Source organism: Eleutherodactylus coqui, chromosome 5, assembly GCF_035609145.1.
Source record: "Eleutherodactylus coqui strain aEleCoq1 chromosome 5, aEleCoq1.hap1, whole genome shotgun sequence".
Lineage (NCBI taxonomy): Eukaryota > Metazoa > Chordata > Amphibia > Anura > Eleutherodactylidae > Eleutherodactylus > Eleutherodactylus coqui.
In genome coordinates this window covers 55343722-55370191 of record NC_089841.1, presented here as the reverse complement: position 1 = coordinate 55370191, position 26470 = coordinate 55343722, and the positions used below count along the sequence as shown (strand labels likewise).

The following is a 26470-nucleotide window of genomic DNA, read 5'->3' as shown; positions in this document are numbered from 1 at the left end:
GACGGAAGTGATAGGAAGAGAAAGAAAGGCATGTAGAGTTAAAAGAGTATATAAAAAAGGAATGGGAAGAAAAGGCCAGGAGGGGAAGATTGGGAAGAAAAGGCCAGGAGGGGAAGATTGGGAAGAAAAGGCCAGGAGGGGAAGATTGGGAAGAAAAGGCCAGGAGGGGAAGATTGGGAAGAAAAGGACAGGAGGGAAAGAATGGGAAGAAAAGGACAGGAGGGAAAGAATGGGAAGGCAAGGGCAGGAGTTAAGAATGGGAAGGCAAGGGCAGGAGTTAAGAATGGGAAGGCAAGGGCAGGAGTTAAGAATGGGAAGGCAAGGGCAGGAGTTAAGAATGGGAAGGCAAGGGCAGGAGTTAAGAATGGGAAGGCAAGGGCAGGAGTTAAGAATGGGAAGGCAAGGGCAGGGGGGAAGAATGGGAAGGCCAGGACAGTAGTTAAGAATGGAAAGGCAAGGACAGGAGGGAAGAATGGGAAGGCAAGAACAGGATGGAAGAAGGGGAAGGGAAGGACAGAAAGGAAGAATGGGAGGGAAGAACAGAAAGGAAGAATGGGAGGGAAGAACAGAAAGGAATAATGTGAGGGAAGGACAGAAAGGAAGAATGTGAGGGAAGGACAAAAAGGAAGAATGTGAGGGAAAGGACAGAAAGGAAGAGAGATGGAAGGAAGGGCAGGACAGATGAAATCTTTCTCAAAGAGATGGAATCAGAAGGGAAGAATGCAACAGAAAGTGGAGGATGGAAAGGAAGGAAGAGAAATGCATGAGCTATGCTTTCAGGTTAGCAAGTACTGTGTACAAGGTGCATTCAAATTCTAAAAGGTCTTCTCATTTATTCTAGGGAATAGGAGCAGAAACAAAGATAGAAACATTTTAGAAGACGCGGGTATTCTTTAGGGACAAGTGAGACAGATGGCAGCATGGTCCAGTGCTCAGAACCCACGTGACAGCGGCTGGAGTTAGGAGTCTTTTCAATACTTAAAATGGTGGCGTTTGGGCTTTTAGAAAAGTCTGTAATCATTTGTTTTCTTCACTTGCTTGGAATGACACCTATCAATATTCATTGTCAGTTGAGTAAGACATGCAGTGAAGGTGTCATGGTTGTGAAAAATGTGTGTTGTAAAAGTTGTGTGTGGGTGTAACAGTTCTAAGAAGGCCAAATGTTGTATGAGAAAGACCCAAATGAGCCTGGGCCATGCACAAGCCAGTCCGAGTGTACGAGCAGAGCAAGTGGTTATGGAGGTCTTTGAATTGACTGTGTAAGAGACTTCCTGTAAAGTTGGCATTTCTATAGGATCTGTGCTCACCATCCTGCATGAAGACCTGAAGATGCGGAAAGTTTCCTTCAGGTGGGTGCCGCAAATCCATCAGGACAACACTCCTGATCATTGGGTGGCCCTTATTTAGGGGTTTTTGTTCAACTTTGAAGTGGTTACTCATGCTCCTTACTGCCAATTTTTGGCTTTTTTTAACAATGAAGGACGCTCTCTATAGAACTTGAATGCACCCTGTATGTCAGTAAAGTTGCTTCCAGGTTCTTGTACAGCTAACACTTAAGCTACATGACTTCACATTCCCAGCTGACCTCTACTGGCCGGGCCATTGTACAACTCATTGTTGTGCAATATCAATTGTGTTTTTGTTAATCCTACCTCTGATTCTTCTTTAATTTTTGACATCTCCACAGTCTTTGCTTCTCCTCCAGCATTCATTTCTGTTTCTTTGATGCCATGCACGAGTTCGATATGTTTTTCTAGCATTAGTCGTTTAGTGAATGCCCGCTTGGTATCAGGACAATGCCTACGCAGAGAAGCATGCATTTAGCTTACCAATAATTAGAAATGTTGCATTCTTTATAGGTCAGTCTGTAATTTTCCTTTGTGATGATTATTATGATTTACTTCAGTTGGACCTGTATAATTTAACAGTGAGCGCCCCCTAGTGGTGGCTGCAAGAAGCAGGAATTTTATCAAGTAGCTCCGAATACGTGAAAGAAAGCAGGGAGTTTCCATAAACAGTATATAGATGCAGGTTCTCAGACATACTATATATGGGTATTTGTGTATTAACCCATAGCTAATAGGGAAGTCTTTCATACAAATTTACTTGTCATGTCCCTGTAATATGCAGTTTAAATGTCAACCTAATGTGATAGATTTTTCACAGGGCTTAGAGAAGTTAATATTGTATTTAGAGATATCAGATATACAAGTAATTTCCTGAAAGGCTTACACATTCACCATGGGGTCACTACAATTATGCGTCAGCTGGAAGCCAGCAGCCTGATACTTACGGGCAGGTGTAAACTTTGCGGATGCCTTTGTGTTTGATCCGGTTGTGTCGACATAGACTGTGGGATGAACTGAAAGACTTGTCACACTGCCGACACGGATGTTTCTTCATGTGCTGTGGAAGAGGAAGTTGCCAAAATAAATTCAGTTATTGACAGAGCAAGTAAAGTAGAGATTTAAAAGATGCTATAAAAAAGGTGTCAAAGGCATTAAAAAGGTGTCAAACTTTTACATACTGAATGCCTCAATACCCAACCACTTAGTGGTGACCAAATACACCTTAGTACTGGGCTTTAACCCCTTAGTGACCAAGCCTGTTTGTGCCTTAATGATCAGGCCAAATTTTAGAAATCTGACATGTGTCACTGTAACATGGAATAACCCTGTAAAGGTTTTGCATATCCCAGTGATTCTGACATTGTTTTTTCGCCACATGTTGTACTTAATTTATGTGGTAAACATAGGCCGACAAAATTTGTGTATATTTATTAAAAGCGTCAAAATTGGGAAAATTCCAGAAAAAAAAATCATTTTTTCACATTTTCAACTACAATATCTCAAATATGTGCGAACATAATATGGATTTTATATATATTTACTTTATTCTGGACGCACATTGAAAAAAACTTTCAGTTTTTTAACCATTTAGGAGATGTACAAATTAAACCCCTTGATGTATTCACTGAGGGGTGTCATCAGTATTTTGACCCCACAGTTTCTTTTCAGGAGTTAATGCAATTTATGTCATTTTAAAGACAGGATTTTTTTCTATAGTGCACATGAGAATTAGGATTTGCGCCCCAAAATGGATACCCCCGTTTGCCCTGTGCTTAGAAACATACCCATTGTGGCCCTAAAATTATGTCCGAATGCACAACGGGGCCCAAACCAAAAGGAGCAGATGGTGGTTTTCAGAACAGACAATTTGCTTGGAGGCGTTTTAGGCCCCATTGCCCACTTGTAGAGCTCTTGAGCAGCCAAAATGGCAGAGAACACCCCACAAATGACCCTATTTTGAAAACTAGACCCCTTATCGAATTCATTGGATAATGGTGATCACGTGACCAGAAACTGCTCACTATGGCCCTCGGTCACTGCTCCAGGCTCTCGGCTACCTTTAAATTTCAAGGGCCCTCCCCAGCTTCTGCGCTTACGTCCGCCATTTTGGCGACGGGCGCGTGCACCAAAGCTTGGGAAAATTCCACTGATAAGGATCCCATCGGGAGACATCGCCTTTTGTAAGTAATTTCACCTCCCCTCACAGTTCGGATCTGTGACAGAAGGTGAAACTTTAGCTTTTTTTTACTTTTACATTATCGCCGTTATCCATTGGACAAGGGCGATCACGCGACCAATGACCACGCACTGCGGCCCCCCTTGAGATCTCCAGGCTCTCAGCTACATTTAGTAGCCAGGTATGGAGAGAGTTTAAATTACCCCGGCAATCTGCGGGTTTTGCGCATGTGTCTGCCATTTTGGCGACGGATGCGTGTGCAGAATGCGGGGAAAGGTCTGCAGATAAATCCGGGGCCTTAGGTACGTAAATTGCATCTCCCCTCATGGATATGACTTTTTTTTTTCTTTACACTTTTACATTTTTTTTTCAACTTTTACATGATCACTGTTATCCATCGGATAACAGCAATCATGTGACCGGGAACCACATACAGTGGCTCCCGGTGACAGCCCCCTGCTCTCAGCTACTCATACTAGCCAGCAGGGAGTCTTTAAATTCCCCGGGCCTCCTGGCCCTCAGCACATGACGTAATGAAGTCTGGCATGCAATGCGCAAACGCCGGCGTCAAGTCCTGCAGGATCAGAACACAGGGGAACATCGCGGAGGACAGGGGTGAGTATCCTCAGCTCCCCTTACAGATCTGATCCATGAGGGGAGCTGAAACTAACTTTTATTTACTTTCTATTGACTTTAATGCGATCGTGTGACCGGGGAAAGGGGGGGGGAAGGTGACCAGACCAGAAAGGTAGCAGATTGACATGGAAAGATGGGTGACAATCTACCATTATGTCATCACAGTAGCTCTGTGCTACGGAATTAACTTTCATCCAACTGTCTGTCTATTAGTACTGTCATTGCATAAGTTACCTAAAATTAATATTATTCTGAGGATCTGGGCAGCAACAAGGTATTCTAAAGTCCAAGTTCAATTGTTTTCATTTTGTCAAATTATTGCTATTCATTTCCCTTTCTGCAATTACAAATAAATATTGTACACTGTTACGGATAGAGAAAATGTGCCCACTGTGCTAACCAACTAGCCTGACTTATAGACCAGACCGGGTGTGGCTGGCAGCGGACTCCAGTTGCAAGGTAATCTCAAATGTGAATCTTGCGCTTAGCTAATAATGAAGATCCCTGCCTAAAAGCAAGGTAGGCGTCCTGATAAGAACGGCCCCACACTGGAACCTCAGGGCTAAATATCCTTGACAGGACACAGGGACAATGTACTGAGAACAGGACACACAAAACACAGAACAGGACTGACTTACCACAGAGATGGGAACAATGCACAGACTGGAAGGAAATGGACAAAACACACACAGGCTAAAGAGCTTACAGAATAAACAGATACAAAAGCAGGATCATATACATAAAACAGTCCTGAGACAGGCAACCTAGATGTGCTGAGTGCCTGAGACAAACACACAGCAATACTGAGGCAAAGATGGAGGATTCACAGCTCAACTAAATAGGGAGGAATTTACGAATGTAGCTGCAGCTGGGCTGTGAGCAGTGAGCAGGGTTAGCTAGTGCATTGCTGGTAGAAAATAGAAGCAACGAGTACATTCATACAAAAGGAGCAGAGTGATACCCGCGTCTGCCCGGAATAGCAAGAGAGCAGCAAACACACGTAGCAGACCTAACATACACCTTGGTTGCTCCAACTTCTGCATCGTATCCTGAATCCTGTGTTGTATCACCACCCGTGACAGCTTGACAATTTAGTGGCTGCTGAACCAATTGGCAATTCTGCATAAAGCTACAGTCTCAAGTTATAACATTTTCAACATAGTGTACATTGGTCGCCCTGAAACCAATTAGTACTGCAACTTGAGGGACCATAGAATTGGTTAACGTGTATATGTATTCTATTCAACATGTCACCATCAGGTGTGCTAACATAAGTTATTGGTTACCAGGACATCTAAGTTAAACCTGGATACACCAACGATTAATGTAATACTGGTCTCTCGCTAACAAGTATTAAGAGAATTTGGACATTTCGCAAAAAACGGTTAGTTTTTTTCTCCAATTACAGTAAATGTATAGAAGTAATGGCTCCTGTTATACAATGTTCTATATGATCCTTCTTCTATCCTCAGCTGAACTGGATGGGGATTTATTTTTTTTACCTAACCCCCTTCTGTTTCTAAGCCCCAGTAGGGGTTCTGCAATGAAGAATTGGTTACTTTAGTTGGTACTTGATGCATCTCGTTAATTCTGTTCTTGTTTGGCCTCATGATGTAGGTCAGAGTCTACCTTCTTCCCACGGGCTTCTTTATAGTCTATAAACCAGCCGCCACCCTCTGAGAATCACACCGCTTGCCTATGTTCTGTACTCTTGGACTAGAAAAAGAAGCATGGCTGAACTTTCTTTACAAGCTGCGAGTCTCCGATTGAAGTCTATCTGTGGAACGGGAGACTTGGAAGACACAATCTAAGACTGCTCTGTAGCTCAGTGGTGAGCTCATCTCTCACCTCGCTGTTTCCCGGCACTGGTTAGATCTCTGTTGGCTTTTACTTGGCTTTTAGATAGTGAAAAAGATATTTCATAAAAGATTAAGAAGCACTTTAGCAAGGCATCTGTTAAATCCTGCATGATGGCTCTAAAGTTGCAGGGCAACATGTAAATCCTTTAAGGTCTTTTTTTTTTGTCTTCTGCAAATTCGTTTCTGCTTGTTTTGTCATTAACAACAAGCAATTCCAGATCAAAGGAGATAACGTTTAGGAAAAATCTACAAGAGTTTAACCTTAAAGTTTACATTTTTGGTAAACTGAATTATATTAGAGAATTGAAAAAAAAAAAAAAGAAAATCCTTAAAGGGGTATTCCCATCTTGGAAATTCTAGCCTGGCGGGGCACCAGCTACCACGGCGCTGTCCTGTTTCATTGCATACTGTTTCTGAATAGCACAAACAACGAGGACTGCTCAGAAGCCCTGCTGTGCAAAGAAACAGCACAGCCCAGCAGTAGCTGGTGGCCTGGGAGCCAGGGCACATGTGCTTCAGAGATGGTGGCCAACCAGCAGATCATTGCATATGGAGTTAGAATGGTACAAGCACTCCATAGCGGAGGTAGTCAGTTCCCCAGTGACAAGCAGTAAACAACTGCATAGAAGACAGCAACTATTCGAGAAAATGGGGCATGTTTGAAACAGACATGTAATTGGAGAGTGCTTCAGTTTCACATTTGCAGCTCATAAGAATGGAACTCGTGAGATGGGAATACACCATTAAAGGGGCTTTGTAACACTCGGGAGTGGGAGGGGCACAAGAATTAAGGCAAACACACCAGTCAGATGTCCCCCAGATCCAGCATAGCCACTCCGGAACCAGAATGTTGCTGCATCGGTCATATGCCATTTATGAGCACTTAGCCAATCACAGTTTTCAGCAGCCACATGTCATTTATGGCAGAGTCCCTGCTGAGTGGTCACGTGCATAATGATAGACTCATGACTGTTGCAGCATCTTCTTGCTTCCGGAGCGGTTGAAATGGACCTAGAGACATCTGGCCAATGCACAAGGCTTAGTTTTTCAGAACAACATTTTAATGGTGTTCCATTTATAGAATCACTGCTCCCATCAGTATAATTGTCCTCATAGTATTCATGGAAGGCCGGGACACCAGTTCTCCCAATAAATGAGGGTCTTGGAGGAGGCACCCCCAACTATTGTCCTTTAGCTGGGTTCCGTCTAAACACCTTGTCATAAAGTTACCCATGCTTGATAAAAATACATATCCCCTGCTTTCTCCTCCCTTATAAGCCCCTTTTAATTAAACAGGCTCCTCTGCTACTAGCTAACTATGGGTGGTCTCACTACAAGGGTAATGAAGCATTATACTAGACACAATAAACCATCTGCGTAATTAAAGAGGACGTGTAATGTCCTGATGCCAGTGAGGCCGGCTGCATAGCTTTGCAGCTATAGCATAGCTGACTCCCAACAATGTCTTTTTTTTTCTTTATACTCACTCCTGCTCCCCCCCCCCCAAATGTCCCCACCCCTTAGAGGGTCTTAGATTCGGCTCCTGGCACTGTAAATGTTTGAAGTCACCCATAGAGATTAAGCATTGGGGACCACCCACTTGACATATTCATAGCTCTGGGAGCCGACTCCAGGAATAACCTGTGTGGGAAAATAGGAGAGAGTGTAAAAGGAAAGAAATGCGTTGTTGGAGTCGGTGGGGCCGCACTTGTAAAGCTATGCAGCCAGCTTCGCTGAGAAGAGGACTTGATAGGTCCTTTTTAAATTGTCCTCCAAACAAAAAGACACTCTTTGCAGCAGTTGTGCTTTCTGGCTGGTAGGAGAGGTCCCTACTAAGTGACGGCTTCTGGTAACTTTATGTGTTCTAATAAGGGACATAGGAAAAAGTTTATTCAAATAAGAAAGATTTTGGTGATCCGAGCTTCGCTGTGCTGCTCCTTACGAAGCTGAATATTATGCATTGTGACGGCTGAGGACATTAGAGTAGTAAAACGTGGAAGCTGTTCCTTTCTTCTCCTTAAAAGATTTATGTGGGAGATGTGGCGGGGAACACACAGGAAAAGTACTACAGAGGGGGGAAGACGTCTGTCACATTCAGGAGTACGGCTTTGTTGGCTTGCCAGGTTGTTTTGTGTCCTTACCATCTAAATTTCACAAGGAAAGCGAGCGTGCAGACACGCGAGGGGAGCGCAGATCAAGGCTTTACTTCAAAGCCATAAATAAATTACAATTTACTAAGAATTAAAGATTAAAAGGGGAAGTCCTCCTAGACATATCCCATGACAGGTTATGAAACCATAACACTGAGGTTCAGATGTGGGGACATACTAGCATTTCAAAAACATTCATAGGGCCTCATTTATCAAAACGGTCTGTCTAAAAGAAAAATATGTCCATTATGGGTAATATAGGGCCTGGTCTGCTGAAAAGTGTTAAGGCAGCAGTATACAGTCCTAAGCTCTGGCTCACGACCTGAAGGTTGCGAGTTCAATCCCCGCATGATTCAGGTAGCCAGCTTATGGTTGACTCAGTCTTCCACCCTTCCGAGGTCAGTACAATGAGCTTGGGGGTGTTAAGGGTTATAAATAAATTACCTGAAAGTGCTGCGGAATAAGTTGGCGCTATACAAATAACAAGTCCCTTTCCCCCTAATACAGATAGTGTTAGTATTAGACAGTTGTGATGAAAGAGGTCCATAATGTCCACCAAGTTCTATACTCTCTCTCTACTCCGTTGGTACTGCTCAGAGACTTCCTTCATGCCATCCCAGTCCTCCTTGCTCTCCCTGAAAGGTCACATAAAGCTGCAACTGAGTGTTAAGGGGCAGACCTCAGACTAATTGTTAAAGAAATGTTTATTTTTACTTATTTTATTACTTTTATACAGGTTGGAGAGAACATTTTGTAAAAGTGGACAGTGAACAGGTCTTCTTAGGAAGCTTCAGCACAATTTGCAAAATCCCATCCAAAAGCAGGAAACACAGAGGTGGATCCAATATGGGTCCCACCAGACAGAACTCTTCTATGGATAAACTAAAGACATTGGCGAGAGGGGAGCCGCACAGTGACCCTGTTCCAGAGCCTGCACTCTCAGCATCAGGAGAAATGGCCTCTGCATCAGCCGTCTGTATGGGACCGCCTGCTGGGTCAGTTCAAACTTTGCAACAACTGTCTGATCAGCTTTTATCTACCATTACCCTTACGGGTAAAATCGATGAGATCAAAGTGGATGCGAGCCTATTGAGACAGGTCCTCCAATATCTACGGGAGCAGGTTACTGGTATAGAGGACAGGATCCTTGTGCTGGATGATATTGTATCCCAGATGTCAGCCACTGTGTGAGAGCTTACGCAGAAAGCTTAATTCTGGAGGCAAAAGGCGGACGATATGGAAAATCGCTCACGGCCTAATAATCTCCATGTTGTGGGCCTACCAGAATGCAGAGGCCGGAGGAGTTCATGGAACGGTGGCTATGTGAACTTTTTCCAGATGCTTCCCTATCACGGGTCCTTGTGGTAGAGCAAGCCCATCAAGTACTCATGAAACCACCTATACTGGGCGCTCCTCCTAGACGCCTGCTGGCAAAACTGCTTAATTCCCATTAAAGAGATGCAATCCTACAAGCTGCCAAAAAGGGAGGGCCTCTTCAATATAACAACGCTGCAGTATCCATCTTCCCGGACTTCTCAGCGGATCTACAAAAGCAGAGAGCGTCGTTCTTCAGGATTCAAAATCAACTCTGAGGTCTCCAGCTGCCATACTCTATGGTATATCCGGCATGGCTGCGAGGGGTTGCTGGGGACCGGACTCGTTTCTTCTCCTGGTAGCAGAGACATGGCTGTCCACCAGGTGTCAACCAGAGGGACTGTAACATATGCTTATTTTCTTTCTTCAAGCAGTGGGACTGTTATGAGATACACGGACACGTGTCCAAATTGCCCTGTTGCACCTCAGAGACTTTAGGCTTAGAATACTACATTTAAATTCAACACCGTACCAGCAGGCCCAGGACATACATTATTGCTCATAGATTACTATGCTCCTGACTTCTAGGGGTGGTTGTGAGTGCTTTTACCTCCCCCCCCCCCCCCTTTTTATCCCTTTCCTTAATTCCCTCTCTCTCCCACCCTAAGATAAACATTTGCACCCAGGCCCATGAACCTTTAGCTACACCCCTGGAGAGATTACTATATAGTACAATGTGATTATGTCATTAGGTGTTATGACGAGACACAGGATTGCCAGTGTTCTGCGTGTAGTCCTCTCCTGGCTAGTCTTAACAACCCCCCCCCCCCCCTCCTTATGGCTGAGGTATTTTTTTGCAACTGCTCTCCTGGAGACCACATGTGACGATTGTAGGAGTCCCACTTCACATCTGATACTGTAAAAGCCTTATTGAAGCCGTGGGTCCAATGGTCCACCCACTCCTACCACACGTCATATTCTAGGGGTATGTCCCTGTTAATAGGAAGGTCCTTCCGATGGGAAGTAGAACATCTGAAGAAGGACCTGCAGGGTAGATTTATCTTTGTGCAGGCGAAAAAGTAATAGTGACCCTTATGTTCTCCTAGGTTTCTATAACCTACCACCTGCATCAATGGCCCTACTAGCTGAGGGTATCGTATTTGCCTCATTCTCACCAGAAGCAACAATTGTCTGCATGGGAGATATGAACATGATAGATAGATACATTTGGGGGTGTGGGGGTGGCTCAGGGGGGAAGACGCGGGCATGACCCAGCTAGCCTCGATGATCTCAGTGACAGGATGGTTAGATCTGTGGTGTGTATTTCGCCCCCAACAACAAGAATTTTCCTGCCACGCTGCCCACAACCACGCCCTTAGTCGTATTGATTATATGTTTAGATCTCCCTCCTTATTCTGGAAAATTAGCTCCATAGAATTTCTCCCTAGAGGGGTATCGGATCACTCGCGGTTTCGAATGGTTCTGAAAAACCCTGGCTTAGCAGTCCCTAGGAGATGGAAAGTACACCCATTCTGGCTCTTGCTGCTTGTACCTAGTGACCATATAGCGGATCAGACCCAAGTATATTATGACGCGCACGTGGCAAGTCCTGACGCTACTTTGGTGTGGGATGCGTTCAAGCCCTACCTCAGAGGTCATTTTAGACCCTCCATCTCCTTTATCAAAAAAAAGCCATGGTACAAGAGCTGGAACTCCTGGCAGAACAGTGTAAGTTGCTGGAGAGGGAATTTATTGCCAACCCGTCTGACATTAATCGAAACAGATGGTTGTAGATCGGCAGGGACTATTTGCTGTACTGAATGGAGAAGTCTCAAAGGAATCTCTTTTTTTCCCCGACAGTCCTTTTTTGAGTTGGGTAATCAATCAAGCCTACATGGCCCATCAGGAGACTGCCTTCCTTTCGTTACTGTGGATTAGGTCAGTTTAGGGAGTCATACTCTCGGATCCGGTAGATATCCTGAATAAATTTCAACAATTTTATATCACACTATATCAATCCAGGTTGATTATTCCACTAACAAACTAAATACCTATTTAACAGACATAGTATTTCCTAAATTACAGGATACCCATAAATTCCTATTAGACTACCGTATTACGATGGAAGAAGTTGTAGAGGCAATGACGGCCATGACCGAGGGTAAGACCCCAGGACCAGACGGTCTGCTGCTGGAGGTCTACTTACAATATAAAGAAGGAATCGTGCCACACCTGCTTTCCTTATACCAACGTATATTTGAGGAGGGTCGTCTCCCGTAATCTATGGCAAGGCTAGCATAGTACTCATTTTGAACCCGATAAAGACCCAGAGGAATGTGGTTCATACAGGCCCATATTTCTATTAAACACCGATTATAAGATCCTCACTAAGATATTGGCCTCTCGCCTGAATCAAGCAATAAAAGAAATCATACATCCGGATTTATTCCGGGAATGTCTACCTCGGACAATATTAGAAGGACACAGGTAGCCACACAGGTGGGCTGGAGGTGCGGGTCGTATCTGGCCTTGGCTTCATTGGATGCGGCTAAGGCGTTCAATTCTATCGATTGTCCATACTTGATGGAGGTACTCCGTAAAATTCGCATTTGGAGACTCATTTATTAAGTGAGTCTCTAAACTGTATAGATTGCCGATAGCCATGGTTGTGGTGAATGGCCTGGCTTCCACCTCCTTTCCACTACATAGAGGCACCTGACAGGGCTCCCCGCTCTCTCCCCTCCTGTTTGCCATTGAGCCCCTGGTCCTGATGATCTGGCCTGTGTTTTCTCCCCCTGCTCTCAAAAAAAATAAGAGTTTTACAATACATTATATGCACCCAAAAATAGTACCAATAAAAAATAAAGTTCACCATGCAAAAAACAAGCCCTTATACGTCCACATCGACTGAAAGATAAAAAAAAAAAAGTTATGGCTCTTGAAAAGTAGAAATGAAAATCCCTCAAAAATCGTTGCGTCCTTAAGCCCAAAATAGGCCATGTCCTTAAAGGGTTAATATTATATATGTCAGAGCCCAGGAATACTTTGCCGCTGTCTGTCTCTCGGATAGATGGGTTTGGGAGATTCTCTGGCTTACGCATTAACTGGCAGAAATCGTCATTATGCCTCTGAGACTTGGGGGCTGGCAGATGGGAGAGGTATCCTACAACCTACAGGGCTCTCCCCAATTAAATATCCTGGAACCTATCTTTCTAGAGATCACGCTCTGAGCTTTAATCTGAACATTGCTGCCCTCTTAACGTCCCTTCAGCATAAACTCAAAACCTGGAGTGCTTTGCCATTATCCGTGGCCGGCAAAATAAATCTCATTGAAAATGATTGTCTTTCCCAAGTATTTATACTGTCTAGAACATGCAGACACCGTCATACCACAGAAAGTTTTCAACAAGACCAACTCAGCGGTATTGTCTTGTCTGGGATAAAGCTAGGACCAAACTTCGCATGGAAACATTAAAGCGCCCAAAAGATGGGGTGGGAATGGCACTACCAGATTTTAAGCTTGATTATATGGCTGGATGGGATATATTCGTCACTGGTTGTCGGACTCTCCTCTCCCAAACTCTGAACAACGTTTAACCCCTTCAGTGGCAGGTTTATTATTACCATGTCATGCCTCAGAGGGCAGGTTTTTTAAATGAGTCAACAATGCAATAAAAACCCTGAAAGATTTCACATGACAGCTCAGTGCTCTGCACATTTCAGCACTAGAGCTGTCCACGGAAATCTTCTGGGGTTTAACTGCATGGTCAGTGCAGCAAGCCCTGGAGATTTTCTGGGTGTGCCACTAAAGGGGTTAATGGGTTTTCTGTCCAAAACATTCCTGTGAATCGTTTTGTAAAAGCCGGAGTTACTGGCCTGGCAGATGCTACCTATCCATAAGTTGGCAGTTAGAGTGTGGCGGGCATGTAAAGCACTGACCAAGTATGCAGATACCCCCTTAGAGACCCTATGTGGGATAATAGAGTGCTTCCACACCTTGCGAACTTACCAGATAAGCAGTTCTGGGTGAACTTGGGAATTACCACGCTAGAACATCTATATATCAATGGAGTACTAGCCTCCTTTAAACAGTTACAACAACTCTTCCAGGTCCCGAGGACTGACTTCTATAGATACCTGCAGCTCCAACATGTCCTCACGACGCAATTTCCAGAGCCCAGACAATCCTTTTCTCTGTACCCACTGTCCCACCCAGGGCCCCAGAGGTCTGACATCAGTGTTCTATACCCATCTGCTGCATTATAAAATTTCCTATTTGCCAATGAAGGTGCTGGATAGATGGAAAGAGCTCATTCCCTCCCTTACTGGGGAGGAATGGGATGCAGTAATGTCCTCATATACCATGGCATCACCAGCTGCAAATAATAAACTAATGCAGTTGTATGTACTCTATCAGTGCTATCTAACACTGACTAGGCTCTATAAAATGAACAGAGTGCCTACCAAATCAATGTCATCGGTGTCAGGCACCGGGTACGAATTTTAATCATATAATATGGACCTGCCCTGACGTCGGCACGTACTGGTGGGAGGTCACAGGATTTCTAAGCCAGCTAATGGAATTGCCAGTCCCACTCGACCCGGAGGTATGCTTGTTGGGAATTTTGGATGAGGAGCATTGGCAATTTCATGACCGGATATTTCTTATTATGGCACCGTTTCTGGCCCGCAAGATGATAGCTTTAAGATGGATGGATAGGCGGCCCCTAACGCTCTCAAAGTGGCAGAACATTGTTAATTCCACCTTGCCATATGAAAAATGTCCAGGTAAGTTTAACAAGGTATAGGGAAGGTGGTGCGGCACGGCAGACAACTCCCACGCAGGATCTACTTCAAGGGCTATGGAATAGGGCTGTACCTGGATTTGTCCAGTAAAATGAGTGCCAAATGTCATATTCTACTGTTATGGAAGCCTAATGTACTAGTGTACTATACGTATGTCCTTCTCCCTTAACAAGATGTTCATTTTTTTACCTATTTTGTGATTCATACGAGGGGTACCTCTTCAACATCAACAACATTTTTCCTTTAAGATATCTTTTAACCTGAGGAAATTAAAATAAAAAAAGTTGCACAGAATGAGTTGTGTGAATACAGAGGCTGAGGCAACGGTGTCATCCCGTTTTTCACCAAACATTACTCATCACTCAGTGCTGTGAAGACAGGTGCTTTGTCGGGATGGAAGGACCAGTCATCAGTTTGCCACAGGACATCCGGAACGAGGTCAATTGTTATTTGATAGAAAATTCTTTTAAATGTACCCTGTAAGCTACCAGTGTCCAGACGTGGACTGGTGGGAAGAACCAGAAGAACTTGGAGGGTGCCTAAGATAGTTAGATATTAGCCGATGTGGTTGATCCTACCTTGCCATGCTCCTTCTTCATGTGTGATATATATACGTCTCTCTGGTTGAAAAGCTGTTCACATTCCCAGCAGGTCCAACCTGGACTTGCAGTTTTCTTAACCAATTGGCTTGTCTTCTTTTCTGGGACAACGGCTTTCTTTTCCGGTTTATCAGTACCATTTATGGGCTTCACTTCCTCCTTGCTGGGGCTGTTGGAGTTCTGGGTGGTGGGTTTGGTGCTCAGAGGTAAAGTAGTACCAACTTTTGGAGGCCCCTCTATGCTCTTCAATGTTCCGTGCATAGACTGCAAATAAAACCAGATTTAGAAGTTATACAAACAGGACCAGACTGGAACTAAAAAGAAGTCCTGGTACACAAACCCCGCCAACCCCAACTCAACATGTCACCTCTCATACTGCACGAAAAATAGCAATGTGCGATGCACACTGTGGTGGATTTTGCTTTATTTGGTCAGAACTCTTGCAACTCCTTTAAATACATACAGCACATCATCAACATAAGAAGGTAAAGAAAAGTGGATCTAATTGGTCCACCAGTCCATTATTCAGTCCTGGTGGGCTGATTAGTGGGCTGCTGAGTTGATTAATGCACTGCTGGCCCATAGTCAACCCAGCAGCCCACTAAATAGCCCTCCTTTAATAGTGATCATCAGTCACTGTGGGACAGACAGGGCTTGCCAGGCATTGGTTCATTTTGAACTTTTCACTAGAAGTGACAACCCCTCTCCGTCTCCTCATGGACTGAGTTCTTACTGACTCTTCCAGTCACAATATATAGAAGGTGGGTGGTGTCAATGGCTATAAGACGCGCAGGTGTCAAGGGGAGAAGACAGCGGTCACAGACTCAGCAGCGGCTGCCATTGCCAGACCAGGGCAGCTATCTGGGTGTGTGCCTGTAGAGATGCTGTCTGGTTAGAGGCAAAAAGGGAGGGTAGCTATTACTACTGGGGCCACCACGGGGGTCACTCCTACTACTGGGGCCACCACGGGGGTCACTCCTACTACTGGGGCCACCACGGGGGTCACTCATCACTGGAATCCCCACGGGGATCACTCATCACTGGAATCACCACGGGGATCACTCCTACTACTGGGGCCACAATGGGAGGGGTCACTCCTACTACTGGGACCACCACGGGGATCACTTCTACTACTGGGGCCACAACGTGAGGGGTCACTCCTACCACTGGGGCCTCAATGGGGGGGGGATTATTACTACTGGGGCCACTATTACTATACAATCTTACAATTACAATCAGCCCTTTCATAAGGCTGATGTGGCCCTCAATGAAATTTGGCTAATTGCCAGGAAGAGATAAAGGCCTGCCAAGATTTCTTACCCCTTCTCTGCCCTCGTTTCACTGGTAATTCTAACCCGAATACTTAGATCGGGTACTGGAGATGCACTGAGTTACAACCCCAGTGTAAAGCCTGTGGTTGCTGGGCAGCGTATCCTTAGCAACCAGACTATCTGACAAACCTGGATTAGCAATGTACTGACAGCAGATGGGGTACAAGGTCTGGCTGCAGTAATGTTGTGCCCATTAATAATAGATATTTCTAAAGTTAGATTTAGTTCAAGGGGTTAACAGAGGTTTCCCACCACAGACGTGCCTGACATATCTGTAGATCTTGGCACCTTTCCATGCAGTCTTCGTCCGAACACCACAGTATTTATTGTAATTACTCGTTAGGGAGTCCTTCAGAGTAATTATATCACTCTGTCCTTTGCTAAGCAGTCAATGTATTTGGGGAACGCTCCGCAGCAGCGCCGACCGCGGACTGCAGATGACCGACAGATCCCTGTGCTCCGGGGAGATCTGCCCCGGTGTAATCCATAGTCCCTGCCAGCACTGACTGCGCATATTAATACAGCTACATCAATACTGAGCAGAGCAAGATGTCTGCAGCTCCTCAGCGCTGGGGACACAATAATTAGGTGATTAGTTGGACGGGATCAATTGTAATCCATGAATGGTACTATATGAGGCAATCATGAACAGCCTGTAGAGCAGCCACATCAGCCTTATGGTTGCCTTCAAAGGGCCGACTGTAATCGTATGACCGTATAATAATAGTGACCCCCATAGTGGCCCCAGTAGTAAGTGTCCCCATTAGTAATAGTGCCCCCATGGTGGACCCAGTAGTAATAGTATCCCCTATATTGGCCCTAGTAGTAAGAGTGACCCCCCATAGTGGCCCCAGTAGTAAGTGTCCCATATATTGTCTGGCCTCATTAGTAACAGTACCCCCATAGTGGATCCAGTAGTAATAGTATCCCCTATATTGGCCCCAGTAGTAATAAGTGGTCCCCAAGGTGGTTCCAGTAGTAACAGCAACCCCCTTATTGGCCTATGGCTGGCCAATATCGCTACAGGCATTCCACTCATCCAGCCTGCAGCTCCGGTCCAGCAGCCGCTGCTGAGTGTGTGACCGCGGATCTCTGCCCTCGGCATCTGCGCCAAGTATAGGATGGCACACACAGATGCCAGAGAATGTGTCAGCAGTCATAGACTCTGCTCTTCATCTAAAGTGCCACAAGTGCCCCCTGGATGCGCTCTATCGCATCAAAAGGAAAAAGACCCCGGAGTCCTCCATCCTAGATGGCCCTGCAAGACTTGAGGACCTTGTTTAGGGAGAACTGGTTTATGTTCGGACTGCTGCCCACACATTTGCAGGTTTGCTCCTTCAGAAAGGGCAGTCATGTTGCAAGAGGGTGAGGAACCTGATGGCCACACAAGCATTCTGTGAAGTTCAAAGTGACATACAAATGTGCAAAGTGGGGGTGCAGCCTAATGAATTGTGGGAGAAAAATTCATCATTAAAGCTTTGCCAAAATGCCAGAGTGTGTTCAAAAGAGTAAAAGAAGTACATGTGATCAGGGCTGTGGAGTCGGAGTAGTAGAAATGTACCGACTCAAACTTATATATAAGATATATATATCTGGTATCATTAGTTCAATGCCGAATTTGTTGCATATTCCCTTCATATGAAACCATTGATAATTGGGATGTGGAAGCAGCAATAGAAAATCAGTTCCTGCCTTTCTTCTCCATGAGGGTGCATGCACATGAGTGTACTGAAATAGAGCCCATTGTTTTCAATTGTCCATTTACATGTGCAATTTTTTTCTCGCAAGTAAGGAGGATAGAACAAGACCTCTCTAGCGCCACCTGTTGGATGGCTGCATTCCTTCAAATCAATGTACGACTCTTTAAACAAGTCTTTATAACAAGGATTGGGAATAGCAGTGAGGCTGTATTATAGAAAACTCACAGCAGGTTCTATTTGTCCACAAGTCCACAGAAATCTGGCCCATTATTTCCAATGGGTGAGAAAAAATAAATAATCACATTGCACTTGCATGTACAATAGCGCAATGCCATTTTTAATTGTTCCTATTAAAAATACAAGTGGTTTTCAGGTGCGTAAAAAATCCGCATTTCATGCGACGCAATTGTCTCAGAAATTGCAATGCACTAACAGGGAACATTACAATTTTACAAGCGCAGTATCAGTCTGAATTTCTGGGACCAATATTGCACTCCCCTGTGTGAATGCACCCTTAGGGCTTATTCACACATGCGTATATCGGCCAACGTTTTCACGGACGGACAATATACGCTATCATCTGATACATTGGATTCCAAAGCATCAGGTCACACAGGCGTATTCCTGTGGCGTAAAAGCCGATGGGCAAATATAGCGCCAGGCGCTTTTACACCAGGGAGCAAAGATAGTCGTGGAACTATCTTTGTGCCTGGAATACGTCGACCACTGCATGGGCTCCTATGGGAGCCAATGTCAGCTGCTGGAGAAGGGAGGCTGCTAAACTCCCATCCCCTTCTCTCCTCCTCTCCGGCTGTTTGCAATGGGAGGGGAGGTGGACAGGGATGGAGCTAAGCTCCGCCCATTCCCATTTGCTTGCTGCGGACAAGGGGCGGTTGCTTAGCTCCACCCCCATCCTGCCCACTCCCACTGCAAACAGCCAGAGGAAAGGAGAGAGGAGGTGAGCCGGAGAGGGAAGGGGAGGCAACGGCATTGCGGCGTCGGCGTATATGCGCCAGGCCCGTGCAGTCTGAATGGGTGAACAAACGTTAGATGCTCGTAGGAAAGAGCCCTTAGGCGAAGTATCCCTTTCTTCCTAAAAAAAAGCCTGATGTTATCATTTTACTACTTAAACATAGTCATACATGAAGGAGTCAGCAGTCTGTGTGGGGGAAAAACTGAGCCGTAAGTTTGGCTTACGGACTCCACAGCCCTGCATGTGGACCTGCTAATCAGGTGGGTTTCCCAAGTGTTTTTGGGTCACTTCGTACTTTAGGCTTTCAAACTACCTGACCTACAGGCAGCCGTTGGCGATGGTATTTCTGCAGGAACTGTTCATCCCATTCATAAATAGAATGCCAGACGTACAGTGAAGACTGACAATGACAGAGCAGTTGGAGAAATGAAGTAGGAAATAGAAATACTAAGGGTGCCTTCACACTTGTGATATCATAGCGTTTTTTTTTTAAATACGAATGTCAATCGGACTTTCTAGTGTTAAAAATGCATCGCACAAAAACCGCAAGTTTGTGCTTTGTGATTTTTGTGCAATGCGTTTTTATCATTAGAAAGTCCTACTGGCATTCGCGTTAAAAAAACGCAGCGATATTGTGATCACAAGTCTGAAGGCAAACTAATTCCAATATGTTCATTATTTAGCACAGTATTCCATTCTGGCTTAGTGGAAAGTTGGATGACATCACATATGATCACTCTAAGGCTGCCTGTCCACGGGCGTTGCGATATCCCCCGCGGGAACTGCCGCCCAGGAGCAGGAGCCATCTAACGGATCTCCGCAGTGAGCCTATCTGACAGGCTCACCACGGAGAATCGTGACAATTCGCAGCCAGCCGCTAGTGGAGACTCGCTATGATTTTCCGCTCATGGACAGTGGGGATTATCGCCCCAGGGAACTCAGTGAAAAAAAAAAAATCATCGCCCGTGGACAGGAGCCCGAATGGCTGCCACCTTTGGAAAGCCAAGAAAGCAGTGTGACTCGTAGTGGCATCAAACGTCTGACTATAAACGGAGGAGTTATAATTATGCTGGGAGTTCCATCAGCTTTATCTCATACCTTTATGTGATCCATCATAAGCTGCTTCTGGGCGTACAGAAGGGAACAGTCCGGACACTTAAACACGGACACTTTCTGGTGCTCGAGATGCTGGTCAAAGTGACGGTAGAGCAGCGGCTGCAGCGTGAACACCGTGTCACACATGGAGCATTTGAAGATGATTCTGGGAAAGTCAAACAGAAGGAACATTCTAGATTACTCGCCTTGCTGACAAATATGCACTACTGATCATACGGGACTGGGGCTGATCGGACGGCGTGATATGTTGTTAATGAAACTATGCATAAATCATTAATATTTAATAGGGGTTGTCCAATTGTAAACTATTGATGGCCTGCTGTTAGTTGAGGCCACAAGTAGTAGATCGGTGGGGGGTCTACTGCCTGGGGTCTGCCTTTGGTTAGTTGTTCACAGCAGCAGTATGTTTGTGCACTGAGCTAATTTTTGCCGGAAGCAGACAGCTCCGTTCTTCCTGTAGTGGCCAGGCTTGATATTACAGGCAAAGCTCCCATTCAATGGCCACTGCAGTGGGCACTGAGCTGTCCGCTACTTGCAGAAATTAGCTCAATGCAGAAGCACACTGTCTTGGTGAACAGCTCATCGGCAGAGGTGAGAGACCTCCACTGATCCACTATTTATGGATAGGTCATCAATACTTTAAGACCCCTTTAAGTCTTGGAAACTCTCTTTAATCTGGAGGACCCCTTTTAAAAGAGTTTACATAGAAAAGTTGCAAAGTTGCTCCAGTCTCCGGTGACATCAAGTGTGATGGAGGTTGCAAAAATATCCTAATTACAGTGAAATGGAGAATCAATACCTACTTTACATCTCTGGTAAAAGCAGAACAATGTTTTTGCCTCCTAAAAGTTAGCAATCTGTTTTCTTTAATTAACTCTGCTCGTGTTCCTTCCCATCCAAAGCATTTTCTTAAGAGTTTTGCATTTTTTATAAAGGAGAGAGAAATAATTAAAGATAGATGAGCCCCTCCCCCGCAGGTCCTCATACAACATGGCTAAGAAAAACAATGATAAAACAGCAGGAGAGTCCACAAAGTTGTTGTCCTCTCTGAATCCTCGGTAAATGCCGTGGGGTCTTCTCAGATTTCATTTAAAGTATAACTATCATTTTATGTTTTTTTATGTACAGCACAGGCGATTCTAAGCATTTTTTGCAATAGATTTTGTTAGTCTATTCTGTACATTTTTACTTCAAAACCCCTCTTTTGCTATGTAGCTAGAAGAGGAAGTTGCTAGGGAAATCCATATTCAGTTCATTGCATAGCAGTAGAGGGCGCTCCAGCTGTGCCTGCACTGTTCTCTATAGTGCAGCTGCAGACACAGCTGTTCCCATTATGACACTGTATTAATATAATCTTTGATTGTATTGCCGGCTCCATTGAATTCAATGGGCAAACATCGTTCTTCTCTGCCACAGCTGTTACAGCTGTGGCAGAGAAGAATGATTTGTCTTCTATATGTTCTCAATGGGGTCGGCGCTGCTCACTTTCCCTCAGCTAAGTGAGAAGGCATCTGTGGCGAGCCGCGGGCTGGCAGATTTTAATACTCGGGTGACACCTAATCTCGCCAGCCACTCACTGCAGGGGGGTGGTATAGGGCTTGAACGTTGCAGGGGAAAGTTGTAGTGCCTTCCCTGTCTTTCTATTGGCCAGAAAAGCGCGCAAATTTCTCAGGGAAGAAAATGAAAGTGACTCGAACATCGCGTGGTACTCGTTACGAGTAACGAGCATCTCGAACACGCTAATACTCGAACGAGTATCAAGCTCGGACGAGTATGCTCGCTCATCTCTATTCATGACCCATCTTTGTGCACATTTGCGCAGTGAAATCAATGGCCATGCATAAATGCGCATGGCATACACAGAAAACCTGTGCACGTACGGTGCATATACACACAAAATTAATGTGAAATAAGCAGATGCGACTGAAAGACACGGGCGTGAGCGATTTTTGGTTGCACAAATACGAAATCTTAATTGCGGGTATAAATTAAAGGGTTTTCCCGAGTTCTACCATTTCTATACAACCAGCCCCTATACTGTATAATCAATCAGCATATACTCACCTCTCCCCGCTCCCGTTGGGTCCCATGGCTCTGCTTGGTCTACCACACTTGCGTTTGTGTACAGTCTGCAGTCCTGCCTGGTTTACAGGATGTCACAGACAAAGGAAAAGCCTGTAAACGTGATGTTAGAGGGGAGATCCAGAGGAGCGAGTATATGCTTACTATTTTACTGTATGGCCGGGGTGGATTTACAGAAATAGTAGAACTTGGAACACCAGCGATTACAGGCAACTGCCATCTTTGTACTCATGGGACGCTACAGGGCAAGGGAGTGAGAATCACTCACTTGTCGGAGTCGCTTGAGTTTTAGTTCATCTAAAAACCAAGCAACTTTCGACCTGCGAAGCATGAACGGCTGCCTGTTTGCACTGAATGGAGGCGGGTGGACAGAAGAGAGCGATAATCTTTTGGTCGACTATCAGGTGCTTCATAGCCGAGATGGGAATCCGCTGTATAATTACTGGCTAGGTGGCCAGTAACTAAGAAAACTGCCAAGAGCTTCAGTACAGAGCTGTTTGGGTAGCTCGCATTGAAGTGAATAGGAGCTAAAGAAACAGGGTAGCACAGCATGCTATACTATTTCCTTAACTTGGGGATTTAGGGCCCATTTAGACACAACGATTATCGTTCAAAATTCACTCAAAAGCTATCTTTTGAGCAATAATCGTTGCATGTAAACGTGCCCATCTTTCAGTTTTATGCCGAATGACGGTCTTCAGCTCGGCTTGAAATCCATCCTTCAGCACAACAGCTGATCAGAGAGACCGCATGCTGTGTTCTGCCCGGCGAGCGCTGATAACAGCTGATTGCATTGTCTCAGCTGTCCTCAGCTGTCAGCCCCGCCAACAGAACAAGAGGAATTTGTTCAGAGAACAGCGGGTGGTCCTCTGAATAAATTCAGCTCCCTGCAGCTCACACACAGCTAATTGGTACTAAAAGGCATTAGTACCAATTAGCAGATTATGCAAAATGATCGCTCAAAAGCCATCATCTTTGTGTCTAAACGCACCTTTACATAAATAGCATAGCCTGATGTGCTACACTAGTTATTTAGCGGTCATTCCCTTGAATTAGAGCTATGCAAACAGCATTACGTTGAAGCCCCCCAACTGTTTCTATCAGGAGGAAAGAAACAGGGGGCCAGATTTTCCATTCTTGGCCCTCAAAAGCCGAGCTGAAAAACCTCCTTTAAATTCTTGACAATTGTCCAGTGTAGAAGGACCCTAAGCTGTCAGTCCGGTCTCTCTGACGGATCTCCTAGTTAGACGCCGGCTAGGTTCACATGAGTGTTCGTTTATCCATTATTAGCGAATCCGTATTTTCTACTTTGAAAACAAAGCAAAAAAAACCCAGATGCCTGATGCCAACTGAAGCAAACAAATCCATTAAAAAGGATTGTTCATTTCCATCACTTAGACATCCGCTATGGTCAGTTTGTTTGAAATGTAGTCCATTCTATCAAGCTTCCTTTTTTTGGACAGTCCTGCACTTTCGTCTTCTTTTCCCATTAAAAGCAAAAAAAACTTGACAGAATAGACGAAAACAAACTAAAAGTCCCACCGCAGTCAACGGGGTATTTACTAGATACATTTTTAGTAGTTTTTCTGCTCTTAAGACAGAACAGAAGAAAGGCTTAAAGAAACACTGCTATGAAACCAGCTGACTGCAGTTTCTATATACAGTGATATGTAGAAGCTGCAGAAGACAAACAATGCGAAATTTATAACTAAACCCTATTACAAAAACGATTGTCAGCCAAAAATCTATGCATTTACATGAGATTTTTTTTACCCCTTAAGGGCATTAATAGCCTTTAACCCTTTTCAATCCAATTTTGGATTTAGTGTTTCCTAAAAAGCTTTCTCTTTTTGCTGTAATACAACGATGCCATCTGCTGGCTAAAGCCAGTGTGTGCGCGCCAGAGAGGCTTCAACAGCAGAGTGGCTGGAAAAGACAGTAAGAATACCCTGTCGGACGTCTTCTGACATTGGAGCTGTGCAAGCTTCAATCAGAATGTAGGAAGACATCAGACAGTGGATTGGAAAGGGTTAAAAATATTTGCTTATGGGCGATAGTTGATCGATGTGGATTCAGGCTTAAAAAACCTGCCGCTTACCATACATCTGCGGCAGGGAAAACTACATGCTGGTCACTGAAGTAAATCACTGTGACCAAAAGAAACCGTTGCATGCAGAGTTCAGCTCTGCTACATCCATATCTGCATATTACATAATTTACATAGAAAAAACGATTTCTGATACATACTTGGGTTCCCCTATCTTCACTCCTGGGTGCTGAGTGTAGGCATGAGAGTGGGTGCTGGGAGCCGACTTAAATGCCATTGGACAGATAGGGCACTTGTAGAACACTTCACAATGGGAGCCTTGAATGTGACACTTCAGAGCAGCGATCTCTGAATACACCACATTGCAATGAATACACCTAAAAAGTTAAAACAAAAAAGTTAAAGATCATATTATTTTTTTTTTAATGAACTAAAATGGATAGAAATAGAAGGGAGGGGGTGTTGCCTTTATTAGCCATAATTGAGAGAAGCTCTCCAATGAAGCTTTCCACAAAGAAAGGTAAACTTACCGGAAACCAATCCTACGGGTATAGTGCAAGCAGTTCTTGGTGATGTGAGTCTGGAAATGGGCCGACCTGCAGATGGCGCCACACTCAGGGCACGTGAAAGGGGACTTGTGTTGATGGATGCGCTGATGACATGAAAAACTGCACTGGTTTGGTAGCAGCATCATACAGACACTGCAGGTCTTCTACAAAACAAAACCCCAAGAGCTCACAGTTAGATGGTACCTTAAAAAGGGGAAAACGAACATTAGTGCAATCACTAGTTCCCCTCAGGCCCGTTGAACATACCGCAGGGGCGTAACTATAGAGGATGCAGGGGATACGGTTGCACCCGGGCCCAGGAGCCTTAGGGGCCCATAAGGCCTCTCTTCTCCATATAGGGAACCCAGTACTATGAATAAAGCATTACAGTTGGGGGCCCTGTTACAGGTTTTGCATTGGGGCCCAGGAGCTTCAAGTTATGCCTCTGTGCAGCATAATTTAGATATGGGTACGGGTACAGATTAGAGATGAGCGAACCTACTCGGCCACGCCCCTTTTTTGCCCGAGCGGCACGATTTTCGAGTACTTCCGTACTTGGGCGAAAAGATTCGGGGGGCCCCGTGGGTGAGTGGGGGGTTGCAGTGGGGAATGGGGGGGGGGGGGGGGGAGAGAGAGAGGGCTCCCCCCCTGTTCCCCGCTGCTACCCCCCGCTCTGCCACGCCTCCACCCGCCCCCCCCCCCCGAATCTTTTCACCCGAGTACTGAAGTACTCAAAAATCGCGGTGCTCGATCGAGTAATTAATTACTCGAAACGAGTACGTTCGCTCATCTCCAGTACAGATACAGATAGAGAGGGGGGGGGGGGGGCCCAGGTCACCATTTGCATCAGGGCCCCTGAGCCTTTAGTTACGCCCCTGCATCCCCATTTACATATGAAGATGTACTGAAGGCCAGCCAGCGTTTTTCTGCATGCTGAGAATCAATGATCAGCCGACTAACAAGCATTCAATCATTCGGCAGCTAATCCTTGCCGATCATTCGTGCCTCATAATCGGATGTGTAAGAAAGACCTAAAGCGTATAAGGAAGTTTTGAAACTTTCCCCCACAAAATAGTTTATTTTTCGCTCATTAATTTATAAAGTAAGCTCATAAGTCACATTGGGCGGTTTCTTCAGTAAAATTAACCAAAAAGGTCCAAACAATAAATTTGCGTTGAAATAGAGAGAATATTAGTACGTAAAATAATCTAAATGTAACTGAAAAACCAATTGTGGCCAGCAGGTGGTGCCATCCCCCTTCTCCATTTTTGTAACACGGCTGTGGTTTCCTCCTTGGTATTGACTGCGTTAATTAATCATTTTTTTATGGTTATATAATCCCCACGGTTCAGTCTCTCATATTCTGATTTATTAGTGGAAATGGGCTAATAATTAATAACGTAATTACATGCTGCATCAGCGGGGAGCTAGGCGGTTGCTCTATAGAGCAGTGCGCTTCCCAAACTTTGTGAAGGTACAACCCATTTTGAAAAATAAAAATCCCTGTAAAAATCAAAAACAACAATAATTTGACTCAAAACCAGCGGATACCATCCGAAGAACGACAAAATAAAAGTATTCAGTGCGACGATGACACAAAATTCAGCTTTTTATTGATTTATTCACCTTTAACAAAATGTGTAGTCATTTAAAGGGCTTGTACTAAAAGGACAATGTATCCCCTATATACTCATATATATGACTTGCTGATTAGTGGGGGTCTAAATGCTGAAACCCTTGCAATCTTAAGAAGGGGGGTCCCCACCGTGAGACTGAATGGAGTG

The 26470-nt window shown here is 44.8% G+C and overlaps 1 protein-coding gene across 2 annotated transcripts in view; it reads right to left on the bottom strand.

Annotated features, from left to right (window-relative positions):
- ZNF532 (zinc finger protein 532) overlaps nucleotides 1-26470 on the bottom strand; it is a 72483-nt gene that overhangs the window by 7589 nt on the left and 38424 nt on the right. For both annotated transcript variants that reach the window (XM_066602547.1, XM_066602548.1), the window contains exons 4-9: nucleotides 24669-24850; nucleotides 24339-24515; nucleotides 19992-20154; nucleotides 14869-15153; nucleotides 2294-2406; nucleotides 1653-1800 (exon numbers count right to left, since the gene is read on the bottom strand). In XM_066602547.1, coding sequence (XP_066458644.1) covers nucleotides 1653-1800; nucleotides 2294-2406; nucleotides 14869-15153; nucleotides 19992-20154; nucleotides 24339-24515; nucleotides 24669-24850 — 1068 coding nt within the window. The remainder of the gene's footprint in view (nucleotides 1-1652; nucleotides 1801-2293; nucleotides 2407-14868; nucleotides 15154-19991; nucleotides 20155-24338; nucleotides 24516-24668; nucleotides 24851-26470) is intronic.